The sequence below is a fragment of the Amblyomma americanum genome, chromosome 7, assembly GCF_052857255.1.
Source record: "Amblyomma americanum isolate KBUSLIRL-KWMA chromosome 7, ASM5285725v1, whole genome shotgun sequence".
NCBI classification, from domain to species: Eukaryota; Metazoa; Arthropoda; class Arachnida; order Ixodida; family Ixodidae; genus Amblyomma; species Amblyomma americanum.
The window spans coordinates 43,731,321-43,758,497 of record NC_135503.1 but is presented as its reverse complement, the minus strand read 5'-3'; the positions used below and the strand labels follow the sequence as shown (position 1 = coordinate 43,758,497).

Sequence of the window (27,177 nt, the reverse complement as noted above, 5' to 3'; positions counted from 1 at the left end):
AACTCTCTCTCTCTGCTAGTGAGGCCATAATTCTGTGCTCTTTTTTTTCAGCGCTCAGGCCACAAGAAATTTGAGCTTCAAGGTTGGTTAACATTAAAGAAAGAAATGAACTCTAGATTGTAACCTTTAGGTTATTCATGGGATCTTAGATTAGCATAATCAAAAGAACAATGTAGATAAATAGTTCCTTTGGAAGTATTGAGGAAATCGCAAAACTTCTGTCCTACAGCTATGTGTCCTGAATATACTGGCCTTGAATGCGACGCTTCCCATCCCATGCCTGATGATTGAATACGACAAAAATGAAGTTGCCCTCCTCAGTGCTATGTAATGCCACCCGCGAAACAACGCGGAACTTTCCTGCTCTATAGCTTTCTCGATTAATTTCGCCGAGATAATATTAGGACAGCACTTTACAAGTGATCGATACATCAGTTTCTGTACTTAATGCATGGATCAGTGCTCTAGGACATTTGTTTTGTAGCGATAGCTACATTACGGTAGCATTTCGAGCCTTCAGCGTGGCGGCGCCGCCACGCTGTCACGTGGTTGGTCACGTGGTGCGGAGCCGTGGCTGATCACGTGATTCGTCACGTGGTTGGTCACATGACCAAGTTCCACTCAGCCGGCTGTAGCTATCGCGTCACTCCAGGTTTAACCACAGCTAAACCACAGCCAATTTTTTGCTAATGCGCAATAAAAACCTTGATGGCCCACGTAAAGGGGAAAAAAAAGTCTCTTTGCAGATGACTGCTCTTTGAAAAGAAAAGTTTATAGCCAAACTGATGTATATCCGATAAATAGCAGTTAGAGCTGGCGTATAATACTTGGTTAATGGGAATAAAGGTCGATTAGTCAGTGATGACAACCCATACGGCAAAGCAACGTAACACATGAACCTACTCACTTAATGGGCACCCCTTGCCCGCTGCATCCACGCAGTACCCTTAACATCCACATTGCAAACAATCTTTCCTGGCATACACACATCGACTAGGCCTATAACAACGACAAAAGTGCGGCTAGTTTTCTTCTTGCGAGTGTCCCTAATGCACCTGAATGGTTAAAACGACTAATGCACTCTTCTCCTACGATCTGAGATTAAGTATGGATCATCAGTCTACGACACTCATAATGATTCGCTTATTATTCTGTACTCGAAATCAATCCAGAGTCGCGCTGTTGCTTCATTCTCTAATCTCTCGCTGCCGTAGTATTTCTGCCGTTCATTACAACTCTCAGACCTTCCCATTCGACGTTATTTATCGAGCTTAGAAGGACACTGGTGACAGTTCTGTAGGTTTTTTTTTGTTGTTAATAATCTGATAGATGTACCTTTAATGACTCTTTAGATCTTTGCTCGGCAGCAAAACCTGGTTTTATTGCTGAGAAATTTTGAGTTAATAATAATAATAATAATAATAATAATAATAATAATAATAATAATAATAATAATAATAATGATAATAATAATAATAATAATAATAATAATAATAATAATAATAATAATAATAATAATAATAATAATAATAATAATAATAATAATAATAATAATAATTGGTTTTGGGGGGGGGGGGAAGGAAATGGCGCAGTATCTGCCTCATATATCGTTGGACACCTGAACCGCGCCGCAAGGGAAGGGATAAAGGAGGGAATGAAAGAAGAAAGGAAGAAAGAGGTGCCGTAGTGGAGGGCTCCGGAATAATTTCGACCACCTGGGGATCTTTAACGTGCACTGGCATCGCACAGCACACGGGCGCCTTAGCGTTTTTCCTCCATAAAAACGCAGCCGCCGCGGTCGGGTTCGAACCCGGGAACTCCGGATCAGTTAGAGATTAATTTTTTTTTCTTACCGCCTGATTCAGACTCATGACGTCAGTGACGACGTCGGGTGTCGTGGGCTTTGTTTTGTTTCGACTCCCACGTTTAAGTTTTTTTTAAAGTTTTTTTTGTATGCAGCAACGATGAAACCGTTGCCTGAATATTCAGGCGCGCAATCATCAGCTGCCTGCTTTATAGCAAACGGCAAATTCAACCTGACGTCCTCGCACTAATCTCGCGGAAATAATCGATGAAGTCTGCATATCTCTCTTCCATTTTTCGCTCTTTTCTTAAAATTCGTTTCCCTACGAGAGAACCCACTTGGTCATCAGAAATTGGCATAGGAAGACTTTATTTCACCACAGTGCGAGACACAATGACAACAGGACAGAAAGAGTGAAAGAAACACTTGGCGCTGGCTATCAACTGACTGACTGATAGTCAGCGCCCGTGTGTGTTTTTCACTGTTTCTGTCCTTTTGTCATCATGTCTTGCGCTTTATATGCAGCGTGCAGAACCAACTAGCCCGTCAACTCGCTTTTATACACTTTTCTTCGTAATCGGTGCCCATTTAACAATTTTGTATAAAACTTTCTACACTAAGCAAGCACTTAAGGAATCGCTATTGCTTATTCCATTCTATATTTCTTTCCGCACCCACCGTGAGGTGAAATTTGGAGCGCACATCTGCGGGGTCGGCACTTATTTAAATTATTTAAATTATACTTATTAAACAGTATTGGGACTGGACACGCCTTCTTTTCATGGTCACATCTACAATCGATCCAGAAGCCTTAACATTTATGTTTTTTTACTTTATTATCATGATAGACTAATCGTCTCTGGAACGTCAGAATGGCTGAGAGAGCATAAGTAATGAAATGAACAGAATGTAAAAGAGGTGCTGCCAATTCCTCGAATGCTTCAGAATTTTTTCTGAAACATAAGAAATCCACGGGCTTCTCGTGTACCAGATACAACGAGTTGCGTCTCGATACTGCGGAAAACAACTGCCATTGTCATGAATACGCCATGGCCTCATCATCTTGCAAAAAAAAAAAAAAGGATGTGGTTTGTAACGCTGACGACGGCCCATTTTCGTTCGAAATCAGTTATCAAAGTACGCGTAGTTGTCGCATGGAAGAGCAATGGGTTTACCCAGTATGATCACTAGAACAACACTGAGGAGATCTTCATTCGACTGGCCTCAGTAAAATTTGATGTTTTTAGCTCTCTCTGCCTCCACAGCAAAATGAGCATTTATTGCTTAAAAGTTCCGGATTTAAAGTGAATTCTATTTTTTTTTTTACAACACTCGGCTCCCGCTCGTGAAGCTGCCAATCCAGAGAGATTTACGCAGCCCGTGATCACTGGTTAGTGGATTACGACGTGTGATCGAGCCTCAGAGATCCACACCGAAAATGAACTTCACGTCACTGCAGTTTACTTCTGAGGAGAGCCTCGGTCGACGACACAACTAAATTTCATTTTTTTTGCCGTTTCCTAGCTTACAGAACTTATAGAATCTTTTTTTTTTCGGCATCTTTTTCAACAAAACAGGGTAGTAAATCGACGTAAGTCAACTTCAGTGTGGTCTCAGGGCCCCTTTAAGCGCTCGGTAAGAGGCGCGGATACGTTAGACGAAGTACCCCATTCGTGCATCGCAGACGAGTTCAAAAGTATTTTATTTGAAACTCTAAGCGCCGCTTACTTGCTCTGTAGGGCCTGGACATGAAAATTTGTCATCACGCGGACTGCCTAGACTGCGCACTGAGCATGTCGCGTGCAAACAGCGCTGCGTAAACGTTTTAAGGCAGAACATAGAACAAGAGCTTTGAGCTATCTATAATACAAGAAGAAGAATAGCGAAGGAAAAAAGATGGGGCAAGGCTTCGGTTCGGACAATTTATTTGAAGGATATAAGCAGCACGATAAGAAGGTTGAAACCACTGCTGCTGTCATCAACTGTCCTTGACATATTGTTACAATGTTTGTATTCTTGAAACATAAAAGCAACCCGGCATCAGCAGTGCGACTGGACTCGCGTAATTCGAGAGGGGTCACGAAAGAGTTCACTATGTGTTAATTAGAGTCACTTGGTTAAGCAACCGATTTTCCTAATTAGAAGCCTCTTCATCAAGGAAATGCCTTGTTCTAATCTAACTAAACGGTCCGGGCATCTTTTTCGGCGTAGTTAGTTGCAGTTCCGAACAGGCAGAAAGAGTGAATCGTGTTGCAAGAGCCTGGCTTGTTCTGCCAGAATGATGCAACAAGGAAACATTCTTCGGAAACTGGAAGACCGCAGTCTTTTTCTCGGAACCGCGTACTTGCCAACGCATTTGCATGTATTTTTCACGTTCTATAAGTTAAAAGTCGAAAACGGCGCCCTGTTTCCTAATGTCTGAAATAACAAAAAGAAAATGGGTGGGGGCTGAGGCATCTCCGGAAGAGCGTTGGCTTCCTCCGATAATTTGGCGATTAGAAGTTTGGAACAGTTCTTTTCTACATGCAGCAAATTAATAAATTACGGTCCTGAATGCAACCATGTAATAAATATAGCGCGCTTTTATGACTTGTCACGTGCCAAATGCACAGGGTGGGCTATGAGGCCGCTGTATTAGAAGGCTGCTTATTATTGTAAGCTAACAGCGGTTCTTTAAAGTGCGCTAAAATCTGAATACATGGGTGTTTTTGTGTCTCGTCTCCACTGAAATACCACTTCGGCGGCTGAGATCGAACCTCTGAACTTGGTTTCTGCAGTTGACCGCGCCATCATCAGTTTATCGCCATGAGTTGACCGCGGCGGATAAGGCAAGTGCGTCCGAGCAGGGAACCGAACAGCAGAAGTTACGAAAAAAAAAATTGAGGAAAGAAATTGTACCACAAACTGTCTCATGCCCAGATGGACAGCTCAACCGCGCCGTGAAGGAAGGGAAGAAGGTGGGATCGAAAAATAAAAAGAGAAAGAGGTGCCTAGTGCAGTACTCTAGAAAAGCTTCGACCACCAGGCAGTGACATCGCACTGCACAGAGGCGCCTTTTGCTCTCCGCCTCCGGAGCAACGCGGCCGCCTCGGCCGGGTTGGAAGCCGACCGATTAAAAAAAATATAAACACAGGGCTCACCTTTCGCGTTGGTAGCCTTGAATTTCGTGACTAACCTTACCCTCAGTAATTTAAAACAAAGAAGTTGATCGGTTAAGTTTAGTTAATTAATCGTAAAGTTATTGAGCTCTGTCGTAGGTATACATATTTTTCGCTTTGCTGCACAATCCACCTGCACAGACCGCACTGACGTATCTCTCAGTTTTTGAAATAAAAATCTGTAAATGGTTAAGAAAAATCACCCCTGTATACCACAAGCCTTTTATGCTGATGACAGTCGAGGCCTCAGTTGTGGAATCTTGACCTTCGCGAGGGGGCGAAAATTCATTTGACGCATTGTTGAACGGGCAGACATTTGGGTTCAGCTCGAGGCCTTCGGAGAACTAAATATGCTAAATATTTAAGCCCGGGTGCTGCGATTTCTGCTTTCACTTAAGACGCACTTGAGACACGAAAAGGCTCCTGAAGCTGTTAATCTTAATGTTGGTACATCCCTTATGGCTGGACGTTGGAAAATAGCGGGGCGCCTTCATGTATAAATGAAGCTTATTCCTAGAACACACATTAAGAACTTTCTGAAACACTTACCATAACATGTACAGCCTTTGGCAAAAGTAACCGAGCAGCAGGTTTTTGCTCCTAAACTGAGTAAAGGAGCCTTTACGGAACCCCTAAAGACCGAAAGGTGTCAGAACACGAGGACAAGGATCCACCTTGTTTTCACACCGATTCAGAGCTTAAGGGCTCCCACGAGTGCTTCGGTACGCTGCTAAGCCACAAACTACCGTTGCCTGGTTACCAGCTTTGTGTTTATCAGCTTGTCTACAAATTTGGCTGGATTTGTGTACTTGTGTATTAGCTATTTCCCGTCCACGTGACTCTTACCTATAAATTCCCGCGTCTCCTCAATAAACACGTTCTTTTGCCGCTGCGAGCTCTGCGCCTCTGCTCCCTGAGCTTGACCGCGACGGCCAATTCCACAATACCGAGTCATTCCTTCCTGAAACCGCGAAAATCTTTCCCCAAAACAGGGTGACTATCCAGTCAGTGTCTAGCTGCGCGCGTATCTTGCGAAAGTGACTACGTGAAGTGGACTATGGACAACCGTTTCATTAACAACCTCTGCGACTACCTCAGCGCAACGGTTCTTCACTCCTTCTTTTAACTTTCAATCCCGTGCATTCCTTCCCCCCCTTTCCTTTTTTCAACTTACGCCTCATGGCACACTTCTCGAATAAAAAAAAAAAGCTGCGCGCGTATCTTGCTTTATTTAATGCTTGAAGTTACTGAGTGCGACCTCACTGTCTCGCCTCGCCATGCGCGCGGGGCTGATGCGGCGAGAAGACGACGACGAAGAAGAAGAATGCAATGGTTTACGGATCGGCGCAGCGTTCTCTGCCATTGCATCACCGCTGCGTTCTAACTTCATGTCATTCAGCGACGGCAGCTCCGGATCTCTTCAGCACAGCGCGGAGAAGCCCTGCAAAAACGATCCGGCACTCCGGTGCCAAATGCCAGCCAGACGCCACGCCCCTCGAAGTCGTCCCCAGGTCTGGGTCATTCAACCAATCCACAGCAGGCAAAGAGCTACACGACCAAAGTATGTCCGGACAAGGCTTAGTCCACCGAGACTCACCCAACCGAGACTTGTCCAACCAAGACATACTCAACGAAAACTTACACTACGGAGTGTCATCCAATCAAGGCTCGGATAATCGATGCTCACGGAACGAAGCGCTGCGTGACCAAGGCTCCCGGTGCCAACGTTTCAGACAACGAGACTCTCTCCGACAACGGCTGCCCGAGGAAGTGCAGCAGCAAGGCGCGACAGCCGCAACTCGCCAATACCCTGTGTTGGGAGCCTCGTTCCGTGACGATCCACAGCCAGCCGAGGGGCCGCGCACCGGTGACAAGGTGCGACTCGACGCAATTTCTTCTCACGCAGGGTTCCATCTATAATCAGAGCACATTCTTTCTACAGCTGCGGTACTAAAGTTGAACATTTCGCTTTGTGCACCTCATCCCACTGCCAGGCAGACCGCGTAAACAATCTGCATACGGACAAGATGCATTTCTTACAGCGTGAGCGGCTGGAAGAAAAGCCTCAAAGAATAATTAAAAATGCGGCAATTAAAATATCCAATTAACGAAACGTTCAAAGTGTTCGTCAGTTCCATTTTCACTTTGTAGTATTAATGTTCCCGTTCAGCGGAGCGTAGTTTGCACCATCACCGTGGGGTTCAGTAAACCTGAATTGCTTAACAGGTTCGTGACGTCACACGTGCACCCGTGGAATGAGAAGTAATTAAATAAGGTCGCAACATGTCTCAAACATTATTAGCAAAATGTAAGCTTATCAAGTAGATGAATTTCGCTGTGATGAAAATTGAGTTAAGCAGTTAGGAATCGAACCTCTGACCCTTGAGTTTCGAGTCGGACACGCTAACCCTATAGGACACGCAGACACGTTCATACTGCTTGGTTAAAGCGACGCTTTGTATGTAGTGTGGCTTTTTACACAATATGGAAACAATGTCTGTCTGCGTGGGCAACAGGATACGTTGACGGAATCCATTAAGGCTATCGCGTCGTACATTTAAAGGAGAAGCTGAAATGTCCCCCAAATTTTCTGTTCAGCAGCGGTTCTGTCGATGATAGAACCGCCTCTACTGGGGTTCGATTCTAAGCCCTTGAATTGAGCACCCAAACGCCAAATCATTGAGCCACCAGACAGGTCAAGGCGAAGTTTGGTCATTGACGTGACGTATCAGTGAAGTGACTTAGAGCATCATAAACTTAGGTATACAGTAATTTCGAAGTCTATACTATACGATGCAGGTAAAACATGAGGAAGAGAGATATAAATGTAAATCTCCAGGAAACCTCACTGACATCTATATGTTATATGACTCCGAGATTTCGTAACGCTTAGCTTAAAGTTTTTTCCGGGACGTAAGACGCACTCTGGCATCTTGCTTGTCAGTGCTGGATTATCCCACATACAAGTTTTCGAAAGGGAGCTGACGAATTAGTAGTAATTTTTCAATTCCCATTCCCGCGCCTGGCGGTGACGTCTAGTGCCGGTCTCTTGCACTAATCCTGCCATGTAACGTCATGGGTTCCCGTGACGTCACTCTTGAGGGGCTGTCACTGGCTGGCCAAAAACCGAAGGAGGCGAGGGGCATGGCCGGCTTGGGACGGCGGCGGGTCGCTCCTTTCCAGTCTTTCCTCCATTGTCGTGCCGTGGCGAGGGAGCGAGCAATCTCCCCAAAAAAGTAAACCACCAAGCCAAGTGGTGTATACTCCTGGGTGGAGGTAGACTTAATATTGGTGGAGTTGTCCCAGCTTTTTGCCTTTAATTTTCTTTCTAGCTCGCTGCTTTTGCATTAGGTGCGAGGAAAAAGGCAGATGGTCGTTTTTAATCGCCGATATCTGTTCTGCTACATGAGCTGCATCGAAATTCGGGAAAATGGGGTGTGATTCAATATCCATAGATATTTCGTTATTTTACGCACCGTGAAAACAGTTCTAGGGGCTCCTTAAGAAAGCAATCTGGACTTCACAAGGCGGAAGAGAATTAAGCCACACGGTTTAGCCTTAGTGCATCATTTAACACTGCTTACGTTCTGCGCAAAGATCGAAAGTTTTCAATCTAAAAATAGAGATGACGTACGGCAGTGACGCTCACTGCCTTGCTTTGCGCGGACTGCTTCTCTCAGTACCTTGCAAACACTTCAGTGCACAGCTCATAAACGGTCCATTAAATGTCTATGCTAGACTGTCTGTCAAATTTCTTAAAGGTATACGTGCTGCGTAGCCCATTACCACTGAATAAACTGCGACGTCTTCTTTCATCTTCCACGTTTCACAGGAAGAAAACGAGAAATCAAGCCTGCGAAGTAACGGAAGATATTTAAACCTAAAGCCGCTGCTGAAGATACCTGTGATCGTTTTCGTGGTTATGGTCGTCATCATATTTGCAACCGCCTGGAACACCAGAGTAAAGCCCCAAGCGGTTAAAGTGCTTACCCAGGCTTGCACCCACGATGCCTGCTTAAGTTACGCCAACGAGATCAAAAGGGCGTGGAACTCTTCAGTTCACCCCTGTGACAATTTCTACAACTTCGTTTGCGGTGCTTGGGCCGCGGAAAAGAAACATCGGCGGAAGGACGATCTGGTCACCGCAGCCAAAGGCATCGCTCTCGTCCAACTTCGATCCAGTTCAAGGACGGCGACTAAAGCGAAAAAGCTCTTCAGGTCATGCGTCCAGGCCGCTAGCGACGTCCAGTCCAACCTGGACTTGTTCAAGAAATGGGCCTCCAGGATCGGTTTGATTCAGCCACGTAGGTCCTCTCAAGTAGAGCGCAGGGCACGAAGACACCCGCTTGACCTTTTGCTGGACTTGGCCATCAACTGGCGCACGGGACTGCTGAGCATCCGCCCTAGGTCTGTGTTTAACAAGAGCCAGAGGAGACTGATCATCAAGCCTGTTCCTAGCCCCTGGCGCACGCTTCTGGAGTCGGAAAGCCTGGTGTCACTTGTTGTTCAACACGCCGAGATTCTCGACGCATGGCCACCGAGTCACTGGGATGAATGGAACCGGACAGTGACGGCTGTTCGTACGGCCATCTCTAGCAGAAGAGACGGTAGACCGTCGGTCGAAATGGCAGCCTACACCTCTGACCTCGACGGCTTAACGCCGAAGCTTCCCAATGATATGTGGCTTGAACTAATTAACAAACACTTCGCCCCCGAACTGAATTTCGAGAAAGGCGATCTTATTATTGCCCACGACACTGATATGTTGGTTAATATTGGTAGTCTTTTTGGCGAGCCCATTCTTCATCCTTTGACAGAAGTGTTCTCTTGGATTGCGGTGGAGACGTACCTTAGCCTCATGGTTCTTGCACCAGGACAGCGGGACGTAGAAGATTCGTCCCCGCTATTGCAAGGCGACTGTTTGTCGCTCACGAATTGGTTGCTGGGACCACTTAACGTTCAGCAATACCTTCAGCAGCAGTTTCCACTACGCAAGAGAGAATCTGTCAACAAGCTTCTTGAACACATCCGCGCGACGTGGGCTCTAAGCCTGGAACGTGCGCCTTGGATTGATAGAGCTTCGAAACAGCGAGTTCTCAAAAAGGCTGAAGCTCTCAAGACGGTACTTTGGCCAGGTGAGGAATTTTTCGACGCCGCTCTTAGCCCTGCCCTACACAGGTCTTTCCCAGACATGGACAAGCCACTTATGGCTAACGTGATTGAAACTGCCACAGTGCTTCGACGACTCGTGAACCACTCGCACTTTGAGGACATTTACTCGAGGCAGATCCTTGGCGAGGCCGACCTCTTCCTCTACAGTTATTTCCTCAACGAAGTCTACATCGACTTGGCTGCCCTCAACGCGCCGGTTTATTACGACGTGGAAATGTTCGCCATGAGATACGGAGCATTGGGTTCGCTCTACGCCAAAGAAGTGACAAAGATGTACGACTCTAACGGACGACCGCTGAACGCAAATGGCGAGTATTACGCTAATTCATTTTCTGAAGAGTCGTCCGGGTACCGGAAGAAGTTGCTCTGCAGCGCCACTGGTGACCGGCGTTCGTCTTTAGAGTACTTCACTCACGTCTCTGGGCTGGAAACTGTGTTCCAGGCCTACAGTGTTGCCGTGTCCCGGAACTCGAGGATCTACGACTACAGACTGCACGGGCTTGAAGAGCTGAGCAGCGATGAGCTTTTTTTCGTGACTTACTGTCACGTGTTGTGCGCGCCCAGAACAGACGACGCCGCCGAGGACATGTGCAATGTGCCGCTTAGGAATTTCCGACCCTTTGCGGAAGCTTTTCGTTGCACGATGGGCTCATACATGAATCCGGAGAAAAAATGTCGCTTCTTTGCTCTTGCAAAGGAAGAGAATGCGACCTTTCACTGAGGGTGACACATTTTGACCTGTCGCATAGTGTAAACGATTTTTTTAGTACGTCTTTCAGACGTTGTAATTACTGCGGAAAAAAGTCTTCACTAATGACTTTGGGGTTCGATGATTTTCTGAGTATTTTTCTACGATCTAAAGTAACTGTTTATAAACACCACGATGATTCACTACAGGTAGAAACTAAAGAACGCTTTATGGAGATTAAGTTCTACGCTTAAAAAGCTACGCGGGATACAAGCCGTTACAATGGAATGCAGTAGAGTAAGTGGGAACTCTCTGATTTTTTTTTCTTCAGAACACTGCTGTATTGTTAGCAAGAAACAGTCTTTGCTCAATATACCGCCTATTTTGTACTGCATGCCGAAACAAACTGCCTTACGGCTTCACCTTGCCCGTGAGAGGTGTTACAGACCGGCCAGAAGTCATTTTTGTGGGATCATGTGTCGCGTAAATTCCTTGCTATCGAGTTGTGTTGTATTATTTTGTTGCAAACACTATATATAGTACACAAAGTAGTAATGTACAACGTTGTGCGACAGTACATGATACTGCTGTGGATGCTGTTATATTTTCCCCATGTTGAAAATTTTGGGGTGACTGGTTCTGTTCGACCACACTGCGGATGCTACCCTGCTTGCAATTGCTGTGCCTGGTGTTCTGTTGCAATTTGTTGTTTCGTGAGTTGTTCAAAAGCGTGCAAGTCTGGCTCTGCGCATTTCAAACCGACGAAAGATCTAAATCACATTTTCCTCGCTTCTGCTTTCAAAAGATTGCATAATGTCTACTACTTAGATCTCGAAGCAGCACGAAACCGGTGTCGAAGTACGTTGATTAGATTCACTTAAGCAAGGCAGTCGCGAAGCAAGCACGATCGAGTGAGGCACTCTAGCGATTCTACCACGGCGTACGCCCATTCCTATTCTCGCGACCTAGCTAAGTTCGAGTTGACAGTGTTATGAACCTGCAGCGAAGAAGCAGGTAAGAGGACTGGCATCACGGACCTATAGCAGTGCGAAGTCGCACGCACGACTGGAGCGCTCGCAGCGGTGCATAGGTGAAAGCGACGGGGCGTCAGCGCTTTCGGCGGCAATTAGCATTTCGTCATCGCGTCTCATCCCAGATGCTAATCGAGTCGCCCCGTAAAGGTGGGTATACACACGAAGCCGGTCTGACCGCCCGCGCAACGAGAAATCGTCGCGCCCGCTTTGCTCTGAGAGTGGATGTAGGATTTACTTCGTGGCGTCGACCGTCGTCAAGGAGAATGAAAAATGCCGTTCTCTCGCCATAAATGCGTGCAGTGCTGCGATCGCTAGGTGTGAGATTTTAGAAACCACTCGAACCAGCGGTCTTGGCGGGTTAAAACTGCAAGGCAAAAGAAATCACAGGCAATGAACTTGGAAATAAATATGTTTTTGAACGGTTATTTTCCTGAGTAGTTTAGTTCAATTGTCTGGCATAAGCCAGCGTCTCTCGTCACTTGGAAGCTGGTGAATGACACAGCCTATGCATTTCTGACGTCACAACTGCTTGGGGCTAATGGTGAAGGAGTAAAAGTACGTATCGAGAAAATAAAAAAATGCTACAGGCTAAAGACCCTCGGTTGGCTCTGGTCGTATCTGTTTCCGTACGAGATTCTTCTAATTACGCCTGCCGTTTTTCACAATACACTTTCTCGCGTGAAACGAAACTAGACTTCACGAAATCCTAGTGCAAGTGCCTATTTACTCGTCGCTCTCTCTTTCGCCTTTTGTCGTCGTCGCCATATTGTTGTTGTAAAAGGGCTTTATTAAATGGCTTTTTTAAATTCAAACAACTTTCTTATTGACGAGCCGGCTCTCAGCGCTCCAGTTGTGATTTTTTTCCTGCGCATTGCTCGCGTATTTCTGGAACCTCTTTCAGTAGTTCGCTTGGAATTCTCTAACGGGGCCGACGGGTTAACATTTCTTATTGTGTAAATAGTTTGTGTATATTACCTCTCCCCCTATCCTCTCTTCCTGTCCCCTCACCTCTTTCATTTCATTTCTCCATTCTGCCAGCTATCCTTTATTTCCGCTGCCTCAGCTCAGGTGCTTCAGTATCGATGGAAGATGCCGGGCTAGCAAAAATCTTTTCCTTCCTTTTTATTATTATTTTAGCAATAAACCACTTACTACTACTGACGGGTGACAGAGAACCATGAGCTCCGTTGTGCGTTGTAGCAAGCCACCGCGAAACGCATAATTATTGTTTGAGAATGACAGCGCGCTGTAAATTCCGTATTGTCCGCTTCTAAGGCATTACGTCGAGGCGGGGTATGACTCGCGAAATATAAAAAGAAAAACAACTCATATGAGCTCTCACGTCGATAATGGATACCACGGGAATGATACTGTAGGTCTCAGGGTCGTACAGAAGCCGCACATGCCGCACGCCCAGGCTACCAGTTTTAGTAGAAAGGACGGGAGAGGTACTAAAGAAGGAAATGTACACTAGAGTATCCTGAGGCCTTCTATTCCACAAGACAGCATGGAGAACAACAGATATAAGCGAACGCCGCGGTACGATAATGGTCACTACGTACAGAGCCCTTCATAATGAAATAGAACAGCCAGTTTTCACAAAAGTACGGATGTTTTGTTATTTCTGTACAAAATCGGGAAATTACTATTACTTCTAGATATTATACGTCAAGTTATAAAGCAAGAAAAAGTGTATCGGCCGCGCCTGATTACGGAGTAACCATTAACTGAATGCTTAAACTCTCTTCCCTTTCGTGTTGGAAGGACCTGTACACTACTCAACTACAGCAGTGGCCGCCAGCAGTGTTAAATATTTGGACTCCATCCACTATACTGCACAGAACTACCGCGCACATCTAGGAAACGGCACAGAGAAAGTCCTGCGCACTTCGCGGAAATAAATAAACGCTGCCCGGCAAAAGGAGAGAGGTAGGCGAACCCGGCTCCCGAAGAATAAAAATAGCAACAATCCCTGCATCTCGAGTTCGGCGCGCGGGACGCTTTTCAACGCGTGCACCGCCGCCAGTCCGTCGAGTCGGCGAGCAATCGGCGGCCGCTTTCGCCAACGGGAGGAGGGCATCTGAAGGGCAGGCGCTGCTGAGGGAGGGGGGTCGATGGAGGGAGGGGAGTTAGACGACAGTGTAGCCAGACTAATGACTGGGGACGCTGGCGGACCGCCGCTTTGGCCGCATAATGCCATTCCGAGCACGGGGCCGTCGGCAAGCGGCCTACCTGACCGGCCGCCCATCGCTCCTTAAACGATATCTTACTGGCAACACGAGGGGCCGCCGAAGAAATATGACGGCATGTCATAACCGGGCCCGGGTGACAGCTTTACTTGGGACTAATCCGGCTGAAAAATCGGAGCCGGCAGATGAGCATGCGATGGCAATCGTTGAAGACCTATTTCCTCACCGCTGCGAGCGGCCACAGGCGATGGTGTCTTCGCCGTCCTTCTCTCCATCTCCGTTTGAGCCTTTCCTCCTCGCCCGCGCATGCCGCGCGAGAGGCATGTGGCGCATAGCTGCGCACGGGATCTATAGGCGGCGGGAGGCATCGAAGGTGTACGACGACCCTCTTAGCGTGACCTGCGGGATGACCTCGGTGGCAGTAGACTAGAGCGGCGGCCCCTTCTGCCGCTTTGTGGCCGGAGAAAGTTGAACCACTGGTCTTCAACGGGAATGCGCCTGGCTTCGCCTTCCCGAAGATGCCTCATCGGTTTCACAGACTTGGGCCCCAAATAAAGTGTTCATTGCAGAGAGGGAATCTGGATGAGAGGAGCTACAGAGCTGTTCCACTCCTCGTGCCATATATGCCCCACTTATAAGGCCGCAGCCAGACAGTCGTATACAACTCGGCCTTTTCGTAAATACTTCGGTGGTGGTTGAAGCTTTGAATGCGAACTCAAGAATGTCGGGACTCAGTCGAACAACCAAAAGTCTAGAAATGTCCTACGGATGAATGCTTTCATTTTTGCCGCGTAATAAACAGAGTACATGAAGCTTATGAGTGGGAAGCCTAAGGCATCTATGCAGCAGTGCTTGGGGTAGACATTCTTGCTGCAGGGTCCAGTCATGAGAAGTCCATTTCTTGGCAGCCGTCTACGTTGTTGACGATCGTGGTTGAGTAACCGACACTCTCCGATCAGTCACTAACGGAACCTGTCCACGAGAACAGTTGCGATTACCGTCCGATATTTCTAAATGTTTCGTATTCAGGAAACCAGATAACATCTCGACCAAGAAAACCGGCACGATTCGCTGCAGAGCCACGAATCCTTTGCCTGCGGATCACTGAAAGGGTTTAAGGTATCACACAGAAATACTCATACTCATCAGCCTGACTACGCCCACTGTAGGGGAAAGGCCTCTCCCATATATCTCCAATTAACCCTGTCCTTTGTCAGCTGCGGCCACCGTATCCCCACAAACTTCTCAATCTCATCCGCCCACCTAACCTTCTGCCGCCCCCTGCTACGTTTGCCTTCTCTTGGAATTCACTCCGTTACCCTTAAGGACCAGCGGTTATCTTGCCTTCGCATCACATGCCCTGCGTAAGCCAATTTCTTCCTGTTGATTTCGACTGGGATGTCACTAGCTCAGGTTTGTTCCCTCACCCACTCTGCCCGCTTCCGGTCTCTTAGCGTTACACCTATCATTCTTCTTTCGATAGTTCGCTTCGTTGTCTCTAACTTAAGCTGATCCCTTTTCGTTAGCCTCCACGTTTCTGCCCCACAGGTGAGTACCGGTAATCACAGAGAAATATCAGTGGCTAAACAAGTGTGACCAAGAAAGTTGCGGCTGCTTTCCGCTTACAGACTGACGAGAAAGAAAGAAAGAAAGAAAGTAAGAAAGAAAGAAAGAAAGAAAAAAAGAAAGAAAGAAAGAAAGAAAGAAAGAAAGAAAGAAAGAAAGAAAGAAAGAAAGGACTACATACGCATGGAGAAAGCGGCACTTTGAAGGACTCAGAAACGCTACTGACCGCGCACCGATTACAGACATTTAGTGTATCGAAAATGTACTAATGGTAACAGAAGTTTCCGAGACGCGAGCTCTACGAAAAACGTATATTGCAGCTCCACCTCACTACCCAGTCGCCTGACACTGTATGAAGGCATTAAAGGCCTATATGCTCCTTCCTCTCTTCACAATATCAGATATATGATCAATATATGATCAGTGCCGAAGCCGTCCGAAACAAAGAAGTCAATGATAGCTGCAGCTCACTGAAAAACTAAAAACGTGCGAGTTCGCTCAGAACACAATGTCTGGAACGGTTTTTTGAAGTCTGAGAGCAAAACCAGTATTTTTTTTTTTTAGTATCTGCAACGACCGATTCTGTCTCTTTTATGGTACATTGATGTTTTATCCGGCAGCAACAGACACGCTTACTGTCAAGAAAGTTGCATTTAAGAACTTGTCAGCCGCTCGATTCAAACTCATTACTTTTACACCGAAAGGATCCATGATCATTACTTTCAAATGAATGGCGGTGCAGCCTAGGCTATAGGGGGTGCGACAAGAAAACTAACCACTGTAACGTCGAACGTTAGGTCAGTTAGGCAGTATTGATTGATCGTGAAACAGCGCACACAAAAAAGGGGGTCAAAATTCGTCCTGGTCTATCCTTTTGTGTTTCGTCTCTTTTGTGCGTGGTGTGTCACGAAGAGAACTATGCCGACGCACCGCGTTTTATTCCCGAAATCGGCCAGTGTTACGACGCCTGTATATCGTTTCTGGCGTTGTCTAGCTTAAACAAGCTTCGTTTTCAGCGCAAGTAGAGTAGTTTCGCTATAATGCTGTAAATCTATCGGTAGAGGCCAACATCAGTTTCTTCCCAGTGTCCTTTTAACGAATAATTTGATGCTCGAAGCTCAGTTAGCTCAGTGGCCAGTCGCTCGGTATATCGCAGCCCTAGGCAAGCGCGGAAGCGGCGGAGCGTGCGGTGCCCGTGGCGCCATCTGCACGCGAGGAGGAGGACGACAGCGTATGTGGAGAGAACCGATCGGGCACGTACGCGCAACATCAGAAAGTCGCAACATTACGCAGCGCGTCAAATAGCGTTGTGCGTCTGCAAGCTGCCTCGATGTCCTCGCCTTTTTATATCAGCGCAAACAGACTTCGTTCATCTAATATTTTGCCCAAATGATTCGTGTGATTGTCGTTGATATTTTTAATTTTTTTTTATCTTACCACTGCGGTCTGCTGACTCGTTTTTCTTTGTGGCATTATTTATTTTTATTTAGTTAATTATGTGTAATAAATAGACCCAGGTCACGAATCGCGTCCCGGATGAGGGTGGATTAATGAGTAATTTGCTTCTGAAAAAAACATCCATAACTGTGACATAAAGGCGATCAAGTCGCATCTGAGATGGCAACTGTAATGAAGCAGGAAGGAGGTATGGTCCGACGATATAGTTTTTAATTAATAGAGTATGCATGACAGTGCGAGAAAATGGCGCTCGAATTTTGTTTTTATGGTTAATTCCCGAGATGAAACACACTCGGCGTAGTGAGGAGGCCCACTTTATTATAGGATAGTAGCAACTTATGATCATGAGTGCGTTTATCGATGCATATCTGACCGATAGGCATCTTTTTTGTGTACTCAATGCGCAGGCTAACGGGCACCGCCGTACCAAAAGAAAAAGCTATAAAAATAAGTGATTTTGCCCGCTTTAATACGCGGGCCAGCAATGACCACCTTTTGACACAAGTTGCATAAAGGTAAGCAGCACTTCGCCAGTTGGCCAATAAAGGCACGATCTGATGTCATCTCTGCTCATGCACAGCCATAACGTAAGCTTCGCACCGAAGCTGTTTATTTCTTGTGTCTTAAGAGCTGTGATCCGAAGCTGTTTATTTCTTGTGTCTTAAGAGCTGTGATAACTGCTTAAGGTAAAAGACGGCAGCGAAGCTAATCACGCAGTTGCCAGCGCCGTGTGAAGGCGAGGAGCCAACAACAAATGCGCGGTAGAGAGCACGAGTGAAATAATTTCTAGCAGCCTCTGTATGCTGCTTGTCACCGTAAGCATTTGAGCTTAAAGAAAGCGACATATATCCACTGGCGTGTGACCTTGCTACTAACGATTTACGAAAAAGACAAACTCCCCGGCGTTCACCCCTGAGGTAATGCATGCGATTTTAAACGCAGCTCTTTTCTGCGCGTTTAGCGGCGCGTTTAGCAGCCGCGTCTGCCTCTATCATCGCAATGGAAGAACTGGTCGAATTTATTTTGGCGCGCTTTTGTGTCAGGATTATATAGACGCCACCCCTGCGACCACACTCCGCCACGGAAACCATCTCCCGGTTACAACATCGCGGCCGACACCGCCGCGGAAGCCTGTGACAAACCCCTTAAAAGCTACGTTCCAATAAAGTTCGCAATCGATTCACTTGGAATTCGAAGATTTTGTTTTGGTTTGGTGCGTCCTCGTCATACGGAAACCGGTAGCCCACTATATACGTTGCTGTGACAGGCGCAAGGACGGCCTATAGGTGAAAGTGAAAACGCTGAAGAGAAATTTAGGATAAGAAAAAAAAAAACGAAATGATGTATTTTTAAAACGGACAACGACAGCCCCAAGGAACACTGCCACTCCGAACTTCGCCCAGCGGCATGTCAATCACACACCGCGGTGCGGTCAGTCTTATCAGAGAGCCTTCTCCCAGACCTGCCGCCGGCTCGAATCTGTTGAGGGGTTGACCTGAGAACAGTCACACCACACGGGGTTGCTATCGGCGCTAAACCGACGGACCGACTTTGGCTCCTTTTATCTGCACAGCGGGGTCCAACGCTGCTTCAGACCACAGCGGTCAGAAAGGCTTCCGGTCTGAACGCAAACGAAAACGTCACCGCGGTTATCGCGCTGCCTGTTCCAAGAGCCGCTGACCCTATATTTACACATATATGCCGTCCACGCCTCGCAGCTATAGCGTCGCGGACAGCGATTCATCAAGAAGCACAATCACTTTCACTCTGTGCACCGTTGGCTCGGTATACGTAGAGGGGAGCCCCGTTTCCCGGCGAGCACAAAGCTTTAATAAAGCAGGTGCTACCCTGCTAGGGATAAGCAAATGGATAACTCCTGTAGGACCGGCGCCGCGTATCTGTTGCAATGCATTCGCCGCGTCGACTTCTCAGCTATCTACACGGCCCTGTCGAGTTTGCACTCAAGATTGCCAGTTGCGCAGCCTCTCGGTGTAAAATTGACGTGCGAATTAATGCATGGGCTTCCAGTAATAAGTATATGTATCTATTGTCAAGCGTTCCGAACTCTGCTGATGACTGCGTGTCAAGAAATCAAAATGATAAGGGGGAAAAAATAAAAAATAACCGACGCCTCTACGGTGACTGCGATGAGGCAGCTCGCTGATTGTGAGAAGCTTTTTAGCGCGAGATCCAGCTTAAAGCGCAGCTCCTCACAAGCCGGCCGCCATTATACTTGCGTATACTTGTTGAAAATCGACCACTTGCAAATGAGTGCCTCCAGTAAAGGGGCAATTCAAAAGCTTGGAAAAAAAAAATGAAAGGAGCCCTGCATATCGCTGCTCTCTTCGGGGTTCACCGCAGTTGCATTTTTTTTTTCACCTGTGGTTAGGGGTGCACCACGTGGGAAGGACAGCATGCGCCTCAAAATTCCAAGCCGATTCCAAGCCGTGAAAACCCGCAGTCAAAACTCCCGCAGTCAAAACTCCCGCCTTGTGCCAGTTACAAAACCTGTGGTTCACCTGTGGATCCCCTGTTTTTTACTAACATATGAACGTTAGCACTTAATGTGCTCAACGAAGCATGAAAACGTGCCACGTGTTCGAGTACAACCATAAACGAAGGCCAAGTACTAGTTGCACTGGTACTTTGGAAAAGATCTGCACGTGGTGGCCACGAAGGTGGTATTGTTGAAACAACAAGTCGCAAAGGCATAAAGTTTACAGTGAAGCCCAACGCTTTAGCGCAGATTTCTTTTCATAATCATTAGCTCGGCTACTGATCCGAGTTCCGGGTTCGAACCCGACCGCGGCGGCTGCGTTTTTATGGAGGAAAAACGCTAAGGCGCCCGTGTGCTGTGCGATGTCAGTGCACGTTAAAGATCCCCAGGTGGTCGAAATTATTCAGGAGCCCTCCACTACGGCACCTCTTCCTTCCTCTCTTCTTTCACTCCCTCCTTTATCCCTTCCCTTACGGCGCGGTTTAGGTGTCCAACGATATATGAGACAGATACTGCGCCATTTCCTTTCCTCAAAAACCAATTATTATTATTATTCCCATTCCCTCCGTACAGGGTAGCCAGCCGGAACATATTTCTGGTTAACCTCCCTGCCTTTCATCTCTCTCTCTCTCTCTCCGCCAGGTGACCATAACGGGCTACGCCAACAAGTCTGTCTTTTTTTTTAACTAAGCGCCGCTTATTTGCTGTGGTACAGTGGCACAGCAGACAGACCGTTTTCTTGATTACTTTCACTTTGCGAGTGAGATCCGCAGAGAACTGGTGACCACATTAAATTGGCATCGGAATGCAGAGGCATGCCGTGTCCCGAGATATATAGGCGCGTTAAATCTAAAACTCGACGTGATTGAAATCGATTCGCTCCTTCCCGGATGTTGTGCCTCAGCGATGGCCGGGATTGTGGCTTGGAGAACTATAAGATGCATGGAGTAAGACTAACCGAGCCCGTGCATGAAACTCATCTCGCGCTGAATCAGGCATTCCCTTGCAGTCAGCACCCGCCGCGGTGGCTCAGTGGTTAGGGCGCTCGACTACTGATCCGGAGTTCCTGGGTTCGAACCCGACCGCGGCGGCCATTTCCATACTGCGCCATTTCCTTTCCCCCAAAACCAATTATTATTATTATTGCAGTCAGCGTCCACCTTCCAACTCGTCGCTTCTACAGCACCCTATTATAGGAACAAGCACCTTTACTGCATGGTGCTTCCATCTGGATTCTTTGCCGCTATTCTAAAACAAAAGGAAACGCTTCCCAGGCGAATCACCGCGTGGCGTTCGCAATTTCCAAACGCCCTGCAGATGCGCCGCGTTCATCGATGTTTTAAATCTTTCCCGTGAGACAGAGTAGACCCTGCGGAGAGACAGACTGGCGGGCTTTTTGACTTGCAGTGCGGCAGACTTTGACGAGCTCCCGTGCCGGCCGGGTCCGCCGACAGCGCGCAATAGCCACGGTCTCCGTACGCGACCCTCACAAAGCATGCAGCCAGCAGACTTACTCGTTCATATTCGCATAACAATAGACGGCTCTCGTCATCCGTGAAGCTTCAAAAATTTAAAGAAATAATATCGTAGCGCAAAAGTGCGCGCAGAGCACAGCGCGATTGACTCACGTGTGGCTCGATGTCGTTGCCAGGCCCCGTAACGAAGCGGCCCCAGCATTTAGCTACGGGCAGCGAGACAAAAATAGAAATGAGTGCAAGCAGGGATGGGAAATGTGAGGGGCAATCGCAGAGTCAAGCAGCGTCGTTCAAAAAAGGGAAATATAGATATGTCTCGTGTCATATGGATGCACTCTGAAAGGGGAACTTCGAAGGCACTCTTCCAAAACTCCACCCTTCGTTAGTGCCGAATTGTCCCGACAGACGCGGTGAAGCCCTCGTCCACCACACTACTACCCCCCCCCCCCCCCTCCTTTTTTTCCCCTCCTTTTCGCCTACCTCGAAGCGCGTTTTCTGTTCTTTTTTTTTTATTTTGCTCCACGCATGAGCTGATCCGCATGCCCATCCGCTAAAGGAAGCTCAAGAGAGACATTATACAAAGTCCCGCCTCGCGTCATCTACCGGGGGGCCTGGAGTGCTTCTGTATTCAAGCCCTGAATGAACTGTCAAAGAACGGAGAACGACACAGAAGCGCACATGCTTTTTTTTTAAACAGGTCACTCCCTCCCCCTTGCGGGAACAAACCGAAGCTAAGTGGTCTACTGGCATCGTGGGTCACGCCCTCTAATTGTGAATTCGGAAATGGGAGGGAGCGAGCGTACGGAAACGATCGCCGCAACGAGCTGGAGAATCGAACGCGGCGGCAGATTGAAAGGTGCGCGGGGTGGTTTAGAAGAACCCGGAGCCCCCTGAACGACAGACGCGAAAGAAGATAAAAAGGGGACGTTGAAAATGTCAACGCTTGCCTTCTCTGGCGAGACCAAGCAGCGGACGTCGCGTCTTTTTCACGCTCGGAAGTCATGCGTGTGTGTCCTTTTCTCGGTGCCTCTGTTAAAACTAGGCATTGCCAGCCGCGACGGCACGCGGGAGACCTTTGGACCGTGGAAAGAACCCCCCCCCCCCCCCCCCCCCCCCCCCCGCCATTCACAATGGAAGGCGGCTCGCGGTCCGTCTGTCCCGTGTCCACGTCGGCTGCTCGCAAAGAAGCGAAGACAGCATTCTTTGCAAAGAGGGGGGAGTCAAAAGCGCCTTTCTCTGCGTTCGTCTGACGGCTGCATCAGCGACGCCTGTGAAGCGGCCACTCTTGCCTTGTAATGCGCGGACGCCGAACGACAGCTTCCTGCACATTTCTTCTCGTAACTTTTTTTTGCACCTTTATTTTTATGCGTATAACCCCTGTGCGCCCGCACAGCCGCAGTGAAGAGACGCGCCCCTCTGAAGTGGGCATGTCACGCCCCCCGCCGTTCAAGTGTGACCTTTGGGTCAGTTTGCGCCCAGCTGCGGTGAGCTAAAGCTTTGTAGTTTAGAAGCTGCACACAAAAGGTTGAGTTTAACCCTCAACAACGATCTGCTTGTAAGGCGTTGTTTGGAAGTTTCTGCGGAACGGAAGGCGCGGAAAGGCGGTGACAATGAGCAAACAGAACTTCATCATGTTGGCTGCGCTGGCTGTACGGACCAATAGAGTGCGCAGGCCGCAAGACGTGCCGAAAAAAAAAAAACCAAACAGGGTGTTGTCACTAAACGCATCCGTCACGAAAACGCTTTAATCGATAAAAGTCTCAACGCTACAAACGCAGAAGTTCTTTGACGCCAGCCATTTTAATCTCATAAAATGTGGCATAAATAAGTACATATCTCTTGCCACACAGCGCTAAACAGACACGGACGCAGGGAGACAAACAGGACGGGCGCTAACTTATAACTGAACTCTTATTGCATGAAACCAGGCAATATGAGCACTTTCTTAACAGTGAAGAAGAGGTAACACTCAAACAACGTTATCGTCGAACAACATTACGGATTAGCAGACATGAAATGCATTTCTTTGTCAGATAAAAACACGGAGGCAGCACTGAAGCACGTATCTTCTTTTTGCGACATTATATTGAACGCTAAGAAGAGTCTCAAATGGGCCTAGTTGGTTTGTAATCTTCGACATTGTTATTAACGTTCCTACGTTACCCCCCCCCCCCCCCCCCTCCCGCAAGTGTTTCTTTTCATTTCGCTCATCGCTGAAGCCAGAAGCCGCACACGGACACTGACGTATGCCTTGTGTAATGGAGTGAGTGGACCGGTGATTTCGCTCCTGTTCGGATTCATGGCACCAACAGAGACAACGTCGAGACGCCTTTGCAAACTTTTACGTGGAGAGACCTGAAGACAAGTGCGTATCTACCAAGACTACATCAGGGTTATCTGCGCTTCAACGCTGGATTCAAGGAATAGCAAGCAAATGGTGAAGTACGTTTTTGACTTGGCAGAAGTGCTAGGCCAGCGAGCATGGGATGCTTCCCTTCGCAATTTACCGAGTAGGAGAAAAAAGGCCCGGGAAGAGTCTGACGTGGTAAATCTAACTGGGAGCTGCATACCAGCAAAACTTCTTGCGACTCTGAGCAAGGGGCCGAAGTACGTTGCTCAGTTTACCACAACGTCACTCCAACTCTTAGGCATGTCCCATGCAATAGCCAACAAAGCCGACAAGGAAGAAAGAGATGCAGGCAAATTGGAGGCGCAAAAGTGCATAGAAATGGAAGTCACTACTACGTGTCCTCGCTTGAACCCGGAAGAGTTGTGAAATTCCTTCGAGAAAACGACCTGAAGCTGCTCATGTCAGATAAAACAGGACAGTTTGCTGTCATTGATGCAGGACTGTACAAAGCGAAAGCAACAGAAGCGATACTGAAGAACTTCAAGAGAGAAGAGAACCTAGACGAAAGAAGACGAAAAGCCATACGAAGGGAAGCATTTCAGCTTTGTGAGTCCATGGGCTTCGAAAGACTAGCAAATGGCATAAAGGAATGCAAGACATTGTGTTTGAATGTCTTCTTCTCGGTAAAGACGCATAAGCAGGGCAATCCGCTCAGGACAATAGTGGAAGATAGAGGTACGTGGCAAAAAATATTGGCGAGCTTCCTGCAGGAGAACCTGAACAAACTGTCCATAAAAGACCTTTTCTAGTCAAGAATTCGGACGAGGTGATCGTGTTTCTGCAAGAGGAACCAAAGGTATCTTGCTTGTCGATATATGTAAAGGACTTATTCTACAATGTTCCACAGAAACATGTACTTGATGTGGTGGAAGAAGCAATGGCTGAATATGGTGAAGTTAAATTTATGAATGAAAGCGGTGTTAGCACATTGGATTTTGTGGCTCTCATAGCGAAGTACTTGTCTTCTCTCTTCATCGATTTCGGCGGGGAAGCGTACACCCAGAAAGGAGGGATATCTATTGGCAGTTGCATAGCGCCTGTGCTCTGTGACTTGTTCCTGGCCAGAGGAGACCGACTGCTTGCTGAAACCTTGAAGCCACTCGGTGTCGTTAAATGTTTCAGGTTTGCACCCTGTCTGTATGTGTCGTTCTTGTCTGTCTAAACCATGAGTAGCGACATAACAATGTCGAATATTGAACGCCTCTATAATTTTCCGTGTAAGCCGATCTTTGTGGCAGTCAATGATAAGAGAGCTTTTGAAATCCCGATAACAACCAGGGCACTTATTTATTTTTCCATCCTTTTCTTTTGCCTTGATGTGGCCAGCAAGATGCCCTTTGACACCATTCGTGACATCATTGTTGTGTTCTCGCAAACTGTCATTGAGACATCTGCCTGTCTGCCCCATGTATTTCCGGCCGCATTTCAACGGAATAGAATAGATTACATTCTTTTCACAGGTGACATATCGGTCCTTATGCTTCTTTTTACATTTCCGGCTTTTTTAGGACAAGGGTTCACGCGATTACACAAGTTTGATAACTTGTCAGGAGCGCAGAACACTAACTGCTCTTTCGCACGGCTCATTATCCTCTTTAGATTGTGGGAAAGGGTGTGGCAATGTGGTGTAACAGTCACTTTTTATCTGACAATATGGTATAACAGAGTTTTAATCTGACAAAGAAGTGCATTTCATGTCTGCTAATCCGTAATGTTGTTCGACGATAACGCTGCTTGAGTGTTACCTCTTCCTCACTGTTAAGAAAGTGCTTATATTGCCTGCTTTCATCCAATAAAAGTTCAGTTGTAAGTTAGCGCCCGTCCTGTTTGTCTCACTGCGTCCGTGTCTGTTTAGCGCTATGTGATAAGTGAACCGTCACCAACTCGCCCAAGCTTCCACTCTGGTAAGTACATATATTTACGGAGGGTGGATTTGGGAGCGTGAAAAAAGAAAAAGAGAAACCATACTGCGCGACCTAAAAGATTCATTTCTGATTTTCTTTAATTGTTTTACTCGATCTCACCATGGTTTCATAGCATGATATGACGTTATCAGTCCCATGACGTGACCCAAAGCACTACAGACCTACGCGCTCTAGGCTGACAGGAGTATCATAGAAGTCACACAGTGCGGCTCTAAGCTTTCTCATTTCTCTCAAAGCAGCCGCATCGCAAACATGTAGGACGTGACATTCATCAGAGCATCATAATTAGTAAAAGCGCTCAAAGTCTGGCGTAAGAAATTAAATAAAAGCAACCCGAAACAAGCAGACGGCGAAACAATTTATGCTCCGTTTGCTTCTTGTTTTAATTGATATCACCCCTCCTGTAGGCAGTCTGTTCCTGCCAAACTGCAAATTAATAAGATGATTCGAGAGAGAGAGAGAGAGAGAGCTTTCACATGCTCGTGATCCGCTAACGCCCGGAGCGATCGGGACCAGAACAAGATCGAAAAGCGCGTAAGCCTGAGATGAAGAAGCCCCTCACATAGGAGGGTACGGATGAAATAGAGAGAGAGAGAGAAACCGACAGGGAAGGAAGCGAGGAAAGAAAGATGTAGTGAAGCGGCGGTAGCCGCGATTTTAATTTCCAGCGCTCAGCAAAACGTAATGCGCGCGCGTATATCCGAAGCCGAGCCGAAGCCGTTCGCATATCGATCGCGGGCATCTCACAAATTACCGTAATTATCGCGCGTCGCGCGAGTGACGCACCGCCGCACGAGCAGCGGGCTAGAATTAACGTCGCACGAACCCCTGACGCTTCCTCCCGGCTCTGCTTTCTTTCTTTCCGTCCCCTGTCTGTCTATCTCTTTTTAATTCCCTCCATCGGTTTGGAGCACGCGCGCTCTTCAATTGGACGTTATGCTGTGCGTGCGTGCATGCTGTCTGCGACTTCTCGCGTCATTACACCGCAGACGTCGGAGCTATCTGATCGGATCAGGCTTGAAGTACGCGCCTCAACGGAGAATACAGCACGGACGACGAAGAAGGAGAAGAAAAAAATGTAGAGATAACCATAATGGGGCCGACGATGAAATGCAGTGTGTGTGTGTGTGTGTGTGTGTGTGTGTGTGTGTGTGTGTGTGTGTGTGTGTGTGTGTGTGTGTGTGTGTGTGTGTGTGTGTGTGTGTGTGTGTGTGTGTGTGTGTGTGTGTGTGTGTGCGTGTGTGTGTGTGTGTGTGTGTGTGTGTGTGTGTGTGTGTGTGTGTGTGTGTGTGTGTGTGCGCGCGCGCTCGCATACGTATAGTATATGTGTGTATTATCAGCGAAGCTCGCCGGGCGTACCAACGATTCTTCTTAAGAGCGCCGGCTAATCCTAACGTCGCTCTTACTGCAGCTTATTGAGGTATTGCGAGAGCACTCGTATTTCGTGAACCGGTAACGTACACCCTCCCAAAATTTTAACAATAACACGCTTTGCATCTCTGAATGCAACAAGTAAAATGCTTCCATCGGCTACGCAGCTTGCTTGCTTGTTCGTGCAACAATTAAAGGCATGACGTGGAGTTAATGGTCCCTATTCTTTAATGACGTGTTAGGATGCAGTATTTGCTTGATTCAGTCAGAATTAATTAAAAATCTGCATCCTCTGCAGGGACAAAGAAAGAGTGAAATCGAGGAGCATACACAGCAGTGGTTCTGATCCAGCTCGCTTCAACTGGGTAAGCGACCACTCTAAAGTGGAAGTGACGGTGAACTTCTTTTAGAGTCGATGCGCGGCAAGAAT

The 27,177-nt window shown here is 47.4% G+C and overlaps 2 protein-coding genes across 4 annotated transcripts in view; one reads left to right on the top strand and one right to left on the bottom strand.

Annotated features, from left to right (window-relative positions):
* The window catches only part of LOC144097076 (neprilysin-1-like), a 325,749-nt gene that overhangs the window by 18,610 nt on the left and 279,962 nt on the right, over positions 1–27,177 (bottom strand). The gene's annotated exons all lie outside the window — the stretch shown is intronic.
* Positions 9,908–10,954, top strand: LOC144097075 (neprilysin-like). Its single transcript, XM_077629861.1, has one exon. The coding sequence runs from the start codon at positions 10,154–10,156 to the stop codon at positions 10,853–10,855; it is 702 nt and encodes a 233-aa protein (XP_077485987.1). The 5' UTR covers positions 9,908–10,153; the 3' UTR covers positions 10,856–10,954.